The sequence below is a fragment of the Haemorhous mexicanus genome, chromosome 18, assembly GCF_027477595.1.
Source record: "Haemorhous mexicanus isolate bHaeMex1 chromosome 18, bHaeMex1.pri, whole genome shotgun sequence".
In the NCBI taxonomy this organism is placed as follows: Eukaryota; Metazoa; Chordata; class Aves; order Passeriformes; family Fringillidae; genus Haemorhous; species Haemorhous mexicanus.
Genome location: NC_082358.1, coordinates 12,376,972 through 12,390,290, shown reverse-complemented (window position 1 = coordinate 12,390,290; position 13,319 = coordinate 12,376,972). Strand labels below are relative to the sequence as shown.

Here is a 13,319-nt window from a genome sequence, read left to right as displayed (position 1 = left end):
ATTCATTGCTTAGTGTCTCAGACTTGGAGATTAGATCTCCAGCAGCACATCCATGGCACAATTATCCTGCTTCCAGTTTTCAAATCTATATGCTACATTCTCTGTTCATACAGCTTTTAGCCAGGACTTTTTTCCAAAGTATTCATTTAAATGAAGTAAGCAGAAAAGTTGTAAACAAGAATCAAATCTCACTCATTTATGTACCTGAAATATCAGCATGACACCCAAGAAGAGATTTGGCTTGAAAATAAACAGTGTTGCTACTGAATGTCCAGACTGTGCTAAAAGCAGTCTCTTATTTCAACCGAACTGAAAAGCAAATGTCTCTGCAGAACAGAAACTTTGTTTCAAGAGGAACTACACTTTCCACACATTCAGAAATTACATTTATTAGCATGTCAATGTACATACACAGGCAAGTTCTACAGTTCATGTGATGACATTACACTGCAGTCTTGAGCTCGCCTACAGCTTTGTAGTTTGCTGTTATTCACCACAGATCAGCTCCTACAAGAGATTAAAAATACAAGTTATTTGATTCAAGAATGTGTACAAAATACACTTTAAACAAAAGGTAATATTATTTAGTCTCAGATCAGAAATAGAAGCTGTTCTATCCAGAACAGGAAATATTTCAGCTGCTTGTGATGTATGGAATGGCACAAATAAAGGTACAAGCAACACCTGATTCACAGAGAGCAGGTAACCCATACAATGAATTTCCTGATCAGGGGAAGGAGCAGTTCAGAGAGGCTGTCTGCTGACTTAGCAAGTATGAAACATGTGAAAATCACAGAGAAACCTGTGAGCGTCACTACAGAGCCGCAGCTGTTCTGTGTAAGCCCTTACCAAGTCTGACCAAACCCCAAGAGGTTCAGTGCAGGGTTTGACAGCCAGTACATCTCACCTCACTGATGGCATCAGGCTGTTTCCCATCCCACACGTAATCAGCTCACAAACATCTGCGCACATTCGCCCCCCACCAGCCGCAATCCCTCCCCTCCCATGCCTGGAAATCGAGCCGATTATCTCCAGATACTGGGGATTTATGGACCCAGCAGTCACAGACTACAGCTAACGCCACTCTTGCCCTACAGAGCTCCAACCACGCACCCAGCCCAGCCCCTTACATTTCACTCCTTTTTGGGCTTCACCGTTTTCACCGTGGCCGCCGCTGCCCTCTCCGCCTCCGCTTTGTACTGCGGCTTCATGGCGGCCCGCACAGCCTGGGCGCAGATCTGCGAGTAGCGGATGTAGCTGCGGCCGGGGAACAGAGGGCGGTGAGACCCGGGCCCGGCCCCAAAGCCACTTCCCCGCCCCAGCCCCGCGCTCCCCCGGCGCCGCTGTGCCCCCGCCAGGCGCTCCCTCACGGCGGGGCCGTCACCACAGCCCTACCTGAGCCCGGCCTGTCGCCAGTACGCCACCATGGCTGCGGCTCCGCGGGGCAAGGTCAGCGCGCGCCGCAGGGGACGTGCCCGCCGGCCAATCAGCGGGCGGGAACCGCCCACGCGCGCCGCCGTTCGCGAGCGCGCGCCTCCGCCAACAACCAATCAGAGGGCTCCGTTTCGGGGCGCAGCTCCCGCCCTTTCCGCCTGACGCGCCCCGGGCTCGCCCCGCCCCTTCCCCTCGGCCCGGGCGGCCCCGCGGCCGTGAGGGGCGGTGGGCGGGGCCATGGCGGCTCCTCAAGGCGGCTCCGGGCCCGCGGTGTGCAGGAAGGTGCGTGCCCGTCCCGGGGTCGGAGCGTCCTGCCTCCGCCTGGGGCCGGCCGAGGGGCCCCAGCCTGTCTGGCTGTCAAAACCAGCCAGGGAGTCGGTCCGGTGCTGGTCATTTGCCGGAAATACACAGACTGTTTTAATTTCGGTGGTGATCCGTGTGTGGCCAGGCTGTGACAGTGCTTTCCCATGGGACACGGTGTCTTGCCACGAGTTTCCTTTGGATGTTGTTACAAACACCTGAAATTCAATCTTTTCCTCTAAACAGATCCATAAAAGACAACATTGAAAACTAGAATCTATCCACACAAAGACAAAAACTGTCAGTTTCCCAGATAGAATAAGCAAAAAGCTATTAGAAGATTCAAATAATGTTTGATAACGTTAGCAATTTGGTCCTAACCTAATGTTCATTTAAATATTAGTACAAAATACTTAAGGAGATTAAACACTGGCTTTTAAACAGATCCTTGCGCTTTTGTAAAACCATTTCCCCTCAAACCACGACATTTTGTTCTCTTTTACTTGCTTTCATCCAAGGTCAAACCATTTTTAAAGCACAGAGTAATTTTCAGCTTTATTAGAGATCTCATTTAGTCCAGAACCTTTGCAATTAACAATCCACATGGTAATGTCTGGGAAGAGCCACCAGAACAAAAAGAACAATTGTTCACCAGATATGTCAGTCTGTCTCCAGCATACAACAGTGAGATCTGGAGCAGTGATCTGTATTTTTTTAACTGTTTACAACTCTGCTCCTATAGAATTTTGAGTTAATTTCTTAAATAAACATATTGCAATTCCTACTTAATTTTAAATAACTAGTGTAAACGAGGCAGAAAACAGTTCTTACTTCATACATATGTTTTCTTCTTTATTTTTGTGTGAAACATTTTAATTTTGTGACAGACGTGGCATATTGAAACAAAGCTTTCCAATTTGCAGAAATGAAATAAATTTAAAAATATTTGTTATGACAAACATGTTTCTGCACTTTTAACACAGAAAAGTTCCAGTGATATTGAAAGGAAATATGTTTGGTTTCAAAGCCCAGCCATAGCAATGATAACAAAAATATACAAGAGAGCACCAGAGATTTTGGGAAGCCCCTCTGTGCTACCTAAGCAGCATATTTGATACAAGACAAGTAACTGCAGTACTTACATACATTGAGAAAGGGGATGTAACATGAAAATGCTTCTTTAATGGGAACATGTTATGATTTGATAGGTAAAATAATTAGCACTAAGATTATTTTAAGCCTCATGGGCAGCCCATGCCCCATAGATGGCTTGGCAGAGAAAAATCATGCCAGTAGAGCTGGACATTTTTTTCCACCTACATGCCCCTCTATTCCTGCCCCACAGCTTCTCTGGTTCCTCTCCCTAACCCATTTCTCACCTGTTTTTTTTGCTCTACAATCTTCTTTTCCCACCACATTTTCTCTCTCTGTGTGCCTCTGCCTGCACTTCTGTGAAATTAACTCAGATACAAATCCCTAATGGAGATACACAACCTGGATGCAATTACACATTTAACTCTATTTGCTATTTTTTGGTCTTGATAGATAAAAATTCAGCATGAACTGAAAAAGCCAAACCTTTGGGAGAGGTACCGACCATGAGTGGATATCAATCAGTGACAGAAACTGTGCTCTACAAAAATTCCAGAATAAATATTGATGTTTATGCAGCTGTTCCAAGGCACCGTTACAGATTTGTGTGACCTGTTTTCATGCCCAGTTTAGATGCCAGGAGATATTTTGTAAAGCCCTAAACTCTCCTCAGGTAGGAATTTTCAGCCAGAGAAGAAAGGAGAGATCAGAAAAAGGAGAGAAGTTGAGAGGGACAGAGGGAGGTTGCAGAGAAGGGGGTGGGGTAGCAGGGTTAGATGCAGAGATCGAGAGAAGCCGCTGCAGCGCGATTAGCAACATCCAGGAATGTGAGCGTGGACAGGTCTGGGGGAACTAAGGACGTGAGGTTAGACATGTCCAAAGAAACTGAGGGACTGAGGGGAGAAGCATCATTAAAGGTGAGACTGGAGACATCCAGAAAAGGTGCTGAGATGAGGTTGGAAACATCCTCAGAAGTCGATGAAGATAATCCAGAGGAGCGCTGAAACATGAAATAGTTAAAATCGGTGAGGTCTAGAGATTCCGACGAGGTGGAGGAGCTGTACTCAGAGACACCTGGTGAGGATGGAGGGATTGTACAGGAAAAGTCCAGGGAAGCCGAGGAGGTGTGACTGGAAACATCTGTGGAGGACGAAGAAGTGAGACTGGAGAGGTCTAGAGAGAGTGAAGAAGTAGGGCTGGAGAAATCTGTGGATAGAGAGGTGACACTTGAGAGATCTAAAGAGATTGAAGAGCTGTCACCAGACTGATCTGGAGATCCTGATGAAGTGAGACTTGATAGGTCCAGTGAAACTGAAGAGGAGAAACTGGAGCGATCCCAGGAATCTGAAGAGGTGAGACTGGAGAGCTCTAAGGAAATTGAAGAGGAGGTACTGGAGAAGTCTGAGGAGAATGAAGATGTGAGACTTGAAAGGTCCAGAGAGGATGAAGAAGTGAGACTGGAGAATTCCACAGAGGATGAAGAGCTCAGACTGGATAAATCCAATGAATCTGAAAAGGGGATTTTAAAGAGTTCCAAGGAGGCTAAAGTCTTGGCACTGGAGGGGTCCAGGGAGGCCAAAAAAGTGAGACCAAGTAGGTCTGGGTAGGTTGAAGAGATGACACTGAAAAGCCAAATAAATCCCCAACATGATGGGTGTTAAATCAGGAGCATTTTGAACAAAAGACCTCTATCATCAGACCAAAACAAAAAGACAGCATCACCCCCCCAAATTTTTTTTTAAATAATGATTCAAACTCTGTGCTTGGTCTCTTAGTAATTTCTCTTTTGGTGCAGAAAAGCTCCAGTAACAGGAGCCCACAGAATTATTGAGAACGCTGTGCCTCTCCAGGGGACCTGAACAGAATCAAACGTACACTTGCAGACAGTCTTCTCTCCTGGCATGTCTGTCCTTGTTCAACCAGATTTGTCTTTCTGTGTAGCATGTGCAGGATTTGGTGTTGGAAGCTAACAGTGTGCTAAACTGATTCTGTGTCTGAGAAATACACATTTTAGCCACAGCAGTTCTAACTGGGATCAGATAAAAAGAGGTCTCATTTTGTTACCTTTCTTTCATACCTCGGGATATAAAAGCTGTATAGTAACAACAATTTTTTATTTGTGCTAGTTTGAATTGTTTAATAAAAATATCATAAAGAGAAGTTGTGATAGAAGGCAGACATGATTTAAAAGGGAACAGAACAGCTTAAATTTCAGTTCAAAAAGGTGCATCTAATTATAGTGTGAGTAGATCAAGAGGCTGATCCACAGCTGCCTTCTCTCGTCTCCAGACTGTGCTGCAAAGCTCAGAGCACTCAGACCTGTGGCTGCCTCTCCAGACAGGCACTGGAAGGCACAAAAAGCTCTTCACTCATCACAACCACATTTTATGAACCGAGGAAGTGCAAGGTACAGGAGGCTGCAGGTGAACACACCCAGCTTTGCCCCTGTTCTTACACAACCCACGTCCAGATGAGTGTGTAATGGATTTAACATAATCACCATGGGTGCAACTCCCACCCAGGTCACCTCTCAACTGAAGCAGGTGTCTGCTGAGCAGCCACTGAGCTTGAGTGGTGTCTTACTATGCAAACATTAAAATCGTGGGGATTTAGCACAATGCAAAAATTGTCACACTAAAAACAGAGCTGCTTATTGATGAGACCCCCCCAAAATTTCTTGAATATATTTAACATTTATAGATAATGCTTCTGTAATTTAAGAGCTGTTGCAATGTGGTTGCAATTCTTTCTAGAGTACAATGTTTATAGATCAAAAGGCAAAACAAATTACGTTTTTCAAGCATGCATAATTTATGATGAAATAACAAGTTTGCTCGCTGCCCTGCATTGCTAATACAACATAAAAGTAATTAACCCCTTAAAAATTCCTTGCTATCTAAAAACGATATAATTTTGTGACTATCTTTAATCTCAAAGTTTTTTCAAGAGTATTTTACAGGGGAGAACAAATATTAAAAAAAGGCAAATTACAATACAATAAAAAGCTGGTGTCCAACAGTCTATAAATTCCATCATCTCCTCACTAAGTTCTTCCTGTCTCAATTTAAAGTAATAGTTATTGCACTTTTTCCTATGAAACAACACCCTCAAGAAATGTGAAATTATGGTCACCTTTGTACAAAATCTAGAGGTCAGTAATAACATTTCCTACCTTGGGTAGCTGTGGATTTACCTCCTTTCTCTGCCTGGGTAAGCCATTCTGGGCTGTGCTGGTAAAGCTCTGCTGTCCTCTCTGCTGCTGACCCTAATCTGCTGCACAGCCCCTGGGAATGATGCCATGCTGATGACAATACAGCCATCCCTGCTAAATCTCCTGTCTGAGCACAGCACTGCACAGAGTGCCAGCAAACACCTCACTGAAATCAGCTCTAATCTTGAGAGAGAGATTCAGGTCTGTGCTGTTTCCTATTACAGGATGGTATTTTGAAGGTTACTTGATGAAGATGTTAAAATTTCAACTTCTGGACACCTGGATTCAAAGTAAAAATAGTTTTGCAGTGTCATTCAAGTCTCAGCTGTCCATTCTACAAAAGCTGGCATAAATAGCCCGAGGAGGGACCCAGGATCTGCAGAGCAGAATTCAGGTACACTCAAGTTTTAAAAACCTTGTGTATTACGTTCTTTCTTCATGTGGTTAATAATTTGTGTTACTTTTTAAATGTGGTTATAACAAAATAGCATCGTGATATAAGATTTTTTGTCCACAGCTGGTGCTCATGGTCCTCCTAAGGTAAGCAATTAGTTCAGCTTGGTTGTAACATGTAGCTTTACCTTTAGAATAATTCAGTTCTACAGCAACATGTAAAGCAAACCTATGGAGTTATTTAAGATAGAAATTAACAGATCCTGTGGCAAGTGAAAGAACAACCTCCACCTTAAGAAATGGGAGGATTCTAAAATGACTCACTGCTTCCACACAAGCTCTTCATCAGCACTCTTCAGTTCTTCCATAAAAGTGAACCTCAGCAGGTTGCTGACCTTCCCTCTGACCCAATGCTGTCAGGGCCAGGAGATTGGAAATGTTGCAGTTATCACACAGTGGGTGCTCATGTTTACTATATCTGGCATTTATTGGAAGTGCAAGTACAGACCACAAGAGACAGATCAGCAATGTTGTAGGAAACGGTGATTACAATTTTTCTGGTTTTTTTTGAAGCAAACCCCTGGCTGGCACTTGTGGTTCAGTGCTGTGGCTGAACAGGGGCTGATGCCCATTGGTGGGCAGGGATCCATCAGAGCCATCAGCAATGATTTATTCACATCACATTCCTCCACTCTGCCCCTTCACTTCCTGTGTCCTTTCCCCCTTTTATAAAATTCTTTCCTCCTGGCCCTTCAGTTCTGCTCCTCCAGCTGTGGCTGCTTTCTCTTCCCCACTCCCTCCATTCCTTCCAGCCCCCAGAGCCTCCCTGCCCTGCCCCTCTCACCGTGGTGTGCTGCAGCCTTCCACAGCAACCCACACTGACTGCAGCAAATCTGAGCACAACTCTCAGCCCATGGAAATCTGTCCACAGGATGGATGCTCCACAGCAAACTGTGAAATCTGCTTGCTAGTTAAAACCAGATTTGCAGAAAAGCTGAGTTAATAAGAAGCAAAAAAAACCACAGCAGCTGTGAATGTGCATTTTAGGATATGCATTTCAAAAAAAAGCCACTCACTCCAGGGATTTCTTCACCTTCAGCCCTCTCATTTTAGATTACTCACCTCATAGCTCTAAAACACAAATAGACCAGAAAGTTTCAGGAATTAGACAGAACTGAAACAAAATTTTATTTAAAAAGTGCCACATACAGAAAGCCATACTCTGACAGAATGAGAATACAGGCAGATAAATAAAATAGAAGAAAGAAATTTATTATCTTTCAGGAAGTTGTTGAATGCCTGTAGAAATTAAACAGTAAAGTTTTTTTCAGTGCAAGGCCAAACTGTGAGTTCCACTATGCAGTCCTTAGTGCAGAAAAATTTGGAAATGAAAAAACTGACTTTAGACTATCAAACGATGCTAATGGCTGAGCAAACATATAAAATGAATTTCAAGCTAAGCATTTTCATCAGAAATGATGGTACAGTATTGCAGAAGTTTCACATACACTTCCAAAATTGAAATGTTATTTCAGTTGTAATAATCTCCTGTAAAAGTATGGCAAACCTCAATGACTTAAATTAGTAAGGTAGTCTCAAGCCATTTCTGTTTAGAAAAATATTCTGTTTAGAATAGTTAATTTTTAAAAGTTATATATCTATATTCCTGTTTTCTTCCCCCAGCACAAACCTTATGGAAGTGTTCTTGTTTGTTAAAATAAGCTCTGTAAGCAGACACTACCTAATAGGCAATTTGATATAACAGAAATGGCATGCAAAATCAAATATGCTGGGCAGGGTGACATTATAGTTCATAAAGGCTAAGAGAGTCTTGAAATCACTTGTAAGCTTAGAAACAAAATTCCAGGAAAAGCCTTGGGCACCAAAATACCACATCAGCTCCTTCTGGGCTGTGCCTTTGCCTTTTTCTGCTCACCCTAAAGGGCCTCGTGGCACAGAGTCCCCTGAGGTGCCCAGGAGTGCCCGCAGTGGCACAGCCTGGCACGTGCCAAGGGCTGACCTTTCCCTTCTGGTGACAGTACCAAGAACCTGCAATGAGTACCAGGAAACACAGACTGGAGAACACCAAGTGAAACCCCTGAGAACACACAGGGCCTTGTACTGTCAGCAAATCAGTTCAAAGAGTGAAGGGAACTGGAACTTAGAACACAGGTTAAAGTGAAGCACAACACAACAGCCAGTGGATGGGGCAGGTTGTTTCTGAAATGTGATCAACTTAACAAGTATACTGTTAAATACTATTTCCTTCTATGTTTAGGTATCTCCTCAGCCACCTTTACAAAGGTTTTTTAGTCTTTAATTGGTTCTTTGAAGTGAACACCTACTACTGTAGCAGCTTACAAGATTTTAAGGCTCTGTGCTTATCGTCCCTTTATGTAATGGGCTTTTAGAGAGGGAGATACTTATTGCAGAGGTTTAAGATAAAATTTGATTTTAAGGTACTGCATGCCCAGCTCATTGATGTTGCATTTAGGAGCAGGATTTAGGTCTTGGTAGGTAGGTAAGAGACACTTTGATGTTTTACCTATAGTGCCTGAAAAACAATTTGAGTACCGTGTTAGTTCAACCAGTCAAGTTAAAAAGGTTATCAAAAAATATTTTGTACATTCTTTTATATTTCAAGCATCAAGTAATAAGCTTTCTGTTAAAGCAAGTTGTATCACACAACTGTCAAAAATCAACAAAAAGAACAATGCTGGAACAACCATTCTGCTTAATTTTGGGCTTGGTCCCAAAAGAGGTAGTCCATAAGTCACACAAAAAATAAAAGTTAGCCTAACATGCCAGTGTCCTCCACCATATGCAGCCTCAGCACTAAATGAGGCTATTTCATATCTGCAAACATTATAAGTTAGTGTTCATGTAAATACAGGAACTACACTTGAAATTTATTTCTTTATCGGTCCAGCTGACCCAATATATTAAATAGCCTTTGAGCCTCAGCTTGGTAAGAGCTCAGCTTTTCTCCAAAATAAATTTATAACATGCCTCATACACACATCCTTTAAATAACAAAGGATACATGTAATTAGGCCTGGAGAGAGGCTGCAGGTCGTTAAGCCTCATTAGTGATACAGGTCTAAGAACTATTATCATTTCTCTACAAATGCTGCTGCTGCCATCGAATTCCTCATGGTTCCTCTTGCTGAAGCTGCAAACTCTTCAATTTCAGCATTCAGTCTTTTAATTACCCATTCCAATGCTTCACGGCCCTACAGTTAAAGGAAAGTTTATTAGTGTGTCAATCTTAGTGAATAAGTCAATCAGTTAAATTCTTACTGAAAATGCCTGAAGACACAGTAGCTGAAAGAGGAAGGAACAGAAATACATGCCTCTGATGTTATTTCAATAACTGCAGTACTGCTGGAACATGCTCTGCCTTTGATTTCATGAAAACAATTCCTTATATCAGCAGTTTTCACATTATGATCCTCAAAAGACTTTTTATCCAGACTGCTTTATCGTTCTTGAGGCTGAACTCAAGGGATCTTTGGATTGCCAGAGGACAGACTCTCAACTAAAATACTGCTTCATTGCCCCTACATAACTATTTCAGGTCTGTATTCATACATTCTGTATGAACGTAGATCCTTTTTGACAGCAAAAATGAACAGATGGCATCAAGAGGGCAGCAAAAGAATGACAGTGTCACACTGCTAGAAGATGTTTTCTCCAGTGAAGACTGAGAGAGCTTTGCCAATAACAATTTATCTTATCTCCACTCACAAGAGAAAAACAAGAGTAAGTTCAGCATGCTGAGCATTCAGTCTCTACAGTAAAGGCAGCAGAACTATGTGGCTCCTTTCTAAGATTGCTGACAAAGACAAAAAGTAAACCAGAGATCTTTATTCCCTTTGACATTTAGCCAGTGATCACACATTTCACACAAAGGCCATACTTACCTTTTTAGCATTGGAAGAAATTGTGTTTGCCATTAGCCCTTCTAGGTAACTGCTGAGACTGACACCTTTTACAGATATTATTGCTTCTTGTGTCAGAATGGTTCTGAAACAGAGCAGGAGACTGAATTACTCTGAGTAGGTTAAAAGAGAAATTCCCTCCTCCCCTACAAGTACATTCCCTCATCAGCTTTGCTCTGTAACACAGAACTGCTTGCCCCCTAAACCCAACCCACTGCCACACTGTGTAACTGCTTTATGGTTCTACTTATAAAATAAAGCCCAAGACTGCCTGGCAAGTCCAAGTCTCCCTTCGTGGCTCTCAGCCATTTCCATCTTTAGCAGCATGATGTTAAGAGTGGAAACAGCAGATCTGGAGTTACTGAATACTGGGAAAAGTATTAAAACATCCCCTTCAACAATAGGGATTGAACACTTCTGACTGTCAGCACAGAAAAAACTCCAATGTTAGAATCCCTAGAACAATATTTCAGAATTATCACCGCTCCAGCAGTACAGGTTCACTAAGTTCTAAGTTGCCTTAAAAACAACAAGCAACCACTGAAACACAAACCTCCAAAATCAGAGGCTAAAGGCACCAATGTGAAACAAGGAGCTGAAAATTGCAGATGTACAGGAAGTCAGTTGCAGACAGAACACCCTGAACTGGACTGGGCATGACCCAAAGTCTCCCAGGGCTCTGCAGAACCAATGTCACTGCAGGAAGTGACAGTCCATTTAATCCTGGTTTAGATAATTTACTGTAACAGAGGCCATGTAACCCTCATCCTCTGACCAAGGGAAACCAGGGACATTTTCAAAGCAAAATCCAGCCAATCTCCGAGCAGGGATGTACTCACTTGTGTGGTTCCTGAGGGTGTGGTTTATAGACAAGCCTCTCATCGACTGACACGAGGTTTGTAAATGAAATCTGTAGAACACAGGACAGATTACCCCTTGGTACAAATAACAGAACACTACTGAGAGCAAAATGTCACATGATTAGGAAACAGTCACAGTGTACCTACACCAATAGGCTTTAAAACATTTTTTCTTAAGACCACCACCACCCCCAAAACTCCTCCTGCTCATCAGTATGTTCACAGCTTCAGCAGTGACAAGTTCCAAGAGCCAAGCAGCTCTTTCCTGAAAAACAGAACTGATCAACTCTAGCCACATTACTTAAACCTTTAACTTGTACTGTTCCAATGCAATTTTCAAGTTATTTTCAAGATGATTTTCCTTTTCACAAGTACAAGGTGCTGTTATACTCTGGGTTCCATTTCAGAGGCACAAACACAGCTACTTACATTACAGGATTTAAGCTCCATTGTTTTTTTCACAGGGTCAACAACAGAGTGCTCCTGCACATACGTCCTTGTCCTGCAGGTGCCTATGAGCTGGGGACAGGCAAACAGAGATGGCATCAATTCCACCAACCCACTGCAACTCTTCATGCCTTTAAATGCAGTGGTTACTGCATTGAACAGACACCCAGATAACACTACTAGGCTTTAGCTTAAAACAAAGCTATTCAGCTGAGGTAGATCTCATTTTCCAGTCTGAGATGCAGATTTGGCTGTCAGGGTCACTGTTAAGTTTCCCCATACATAAATGTTTAAGCCATGAAACTTTAAAGCCTTACAGTTATGAAATGATACACATCTATTACAGCAGCTGGCTCAGGAGCTTCCCGTCCCTGCGGTGTCCCTTTCTGGCCTGTGACACAACACCCACCGATTTCACAATGGCCGGGATTCCCCACTCCGTGCTCAGGAGCCTGTGGCTGTGCAGCTTCCCGCTGGGATCCACGTGCCTGTCCAGGACATCGACGCCCACCACACTGGGGTTCATGGGGTTGGGGTATTTCCTCATGGCAGCTGTCATCACAGTTTCCCAGGGGTGACTGCACAAACACAATCAGGACACCAAGTTGCACATCTCTGTTTGCAATAGGATTATGTCCTTCCCTGGAGAAAAACTCTATTTCGTTGAGTGGGCAGTGCACATGAGAACACAACATACTTGATGAACTGGGTTTGCTGGTTCTATTATAACTGGAATAGATTTTTTTTCTCTGGGACACAATACCAAAAGACTGCACTTTATCTCGATTTTCATAATACTGGAGTGATTTATTTAAGTTTCTACTTCCCTCTAACGAGTTCTCCCTTCAGATTATTTTTAAGGCAGGAGTCTGGAGCGCTGGAGCCCCGAGAGCGTGCAGGGCCTCGCGGTGCTCGGGAGGGCGGGGGCAGCACAAGGACGCCGCTCGCTGCCGGCAGCGCCTCGGCCCCGCACAGGTTCACCCCCTGCCGAGCTTCCGCAGCCCCGAGCACCGGCCCCGGGAGCCTTCCCCAGCACGGGGGAAGGTCGGGGGAGGCGAGAGGCCGCGGCCCGGAGCTCCCGGGGGCGGCCCTGGCCCGGTGCAGCCCCGCAGCCCCCGGCCCGCCGGACGAGGCCCCCCGCGCCCGGGGCCGGCCTGGCCGCCACCCGCCGCCGCCCCGCACGGCACCTACTCGAACACGTGCTCCGAGGTCCAGATCTTCATGGCTGCGGGGCCGCTCCCGGCCCGGCCGCGCTCCGGAGCGCCGCTGCCGCCGCTCGGCTCCGCGGGCCCGGCTCTACCGCCGGCGGCGCGCGCCTGCGCGGACAGCGCCCGCCAATCGCCTCGCGGCGCCGCGCTGACGTCACGGGGAGTGTACCGCGTGACCGGGGCCGTACCCGGCCGGGGACATTCGGGGTGAGGTTGGGGCGGCCCCGGGCGCTGCCCCTGATCCCCGGCCTGGCCCGGCCAGGGCTGAACGTGAAGGGCGCGCTCGGGGGTGGCACAGCCGGCTCCGCCGCCCATCGCGCAAACACGGGCGGGTGCGGTCTGTGAGCCGCGCTTCGGTCAGGCCGGGGCTCGCACGGCCCAGCCCGGCCCCGCTGCCCCTCTCCGCCTTGCCCGGGCGCGGCGGGGGCCGAGC

The 13,319-nt window shown here is 45.1% G+C and overlaps 3 protein-coding genes across 3 annotated transcripts; all 3 read right to left on the bottom strand.

Annotated features, from left to right (window-relative positions):
• Nucleotides 1-369: 369 nt before the first annotated feature.
• Nucleotides 370-1,536, bottom strand: ATP5F1E (ATP synthase F1 subunit epsilon). The gene is made up of 3 exons (XM_059862689.1): nucleotides 1,396-1,536; nucleotides 1,131-1,257; nucleotides 370-507 (listed from the first exon to the last, which is right to left on the bottom strand). The coding sequence occupies exons 1-2, from the start codon at nucleotides 1,425-1,427 to the stop codon at nucleotides 1,134-1,136; spliced, it is 156 nt and encodes a 51-aa protein (XP_059718672.1). The 5' UTR covers nucleotides 1,428-1,536; the 3' UTR covers nucleotides 370-507; nucleotides 1,131-1,133.
• A 2,062-nt stretch (nucleotides 1,537-3,598) lies between these two features.
• LOC132335708 (uncharacterized protein DDB_G0271670-like) lies at nucleotides 3,599-6,146 on the bottom strand. Its single transcript, XM_059862536.1, has 2 exons — nucleotides 5,999-6,146; nucleotides 3,599-4,335 (listed from the first exon to the last, which is right to left on the bottom strand). Exons 1-2 carry the CDS (start codon nucleotides 6,144-6,146, stop codon nucleotides 3,599-3,601), a joined length of 885 nt encoding a protein of 294 aa, XP_059718519.1.
• Nucleotides 6,147-9,332: 3,186 nt separating this feature from the next.
• PRELID3B (PRELI domain containing 3B) lies at nucleotides 9,333-13,009 on the bottom strand. The gene is made up of 6 exons (XM_059862466.1): nucleotides 12,870-13,009; nucleotides 12,088-12,256; nucleotides 11,661-11,750; nucleotides 11,211-11,281; nucleotides 10,354-10,456; nucleotides 9,333-9,663 (listed from the first exon to the last, which is right to left on the bottom strand). Exons 1-6 carry the CDS (start codon nucleotides 12,899-12,901, stop codon nucleotides 9,544-9,546), a joined length of 585 nt encoding a protein of 194 aa, XP_059718449.1. The 5' UTR covers nucleotides 12,902-13,009; the 3' UTR covers nucleotides 9,333-9,543.
• Between the last annotated feature and the right edge of the window lie 310 nt (nucleotides 13,010-13,319).

What these genes read in the sequence shown, in the direction of transcription:
- ATP5F1E (XM_059862689.1), bottom strand. Translation starts at nt 1,427, where the DNA reads ATGGTGGCGTACTGGCGACAGGCCGGGCTCAG. An exon ending in TGGCGACAGGCCGGGCTCAG is followed by an intron (nt 1,258 to 1,395) that starts GTAGGGCTGTGG and finishes CCCCGGCCGCAG; the next exon opens with CTACATCCGCTACTCGCAGA.
- LOC132335708 (XM_059862536.1), bottom strand. Translation starts at nt 6,146, where the DNA reads ATGGCTGTATTGTCATCAGCATGGCATCATTCCCAGGGGCTGTGCAGC. An exon ending in TAAATCCACAGCTACCCAAG is followed by an intron (nt 4,336 to 5,998) that starts GTAGGAAATGTT and finishes TCCCCTTTTCAG; the next exon opens with ATTCATTGGATTTATCCAGT.
- PRELID3B (XM_059862466.1), bottom strand. Translation starts at nt 12,901, where the DNA reads ATGAAGATCTGGACCTCGGAGCACGTGTTCGA. An exon ending in TGGAGCTTAAATCCTGTAAT is followed by an intron (nt 11,282 to 11,660) that starts GTAAGTAGCTGT and finishes TGTGTTCTACAG; the next exon opens with ATTTCATTTACAAACCTCGT. An exon ending in CACCCTCAGGAACCACACAA is followed by an intron (nt 10,457 to 11,210) that starts GTGAGTACATCC and finishes GCTCTGTTTCAG; the next exon opens with AACCATTCTGACACAAGAAG.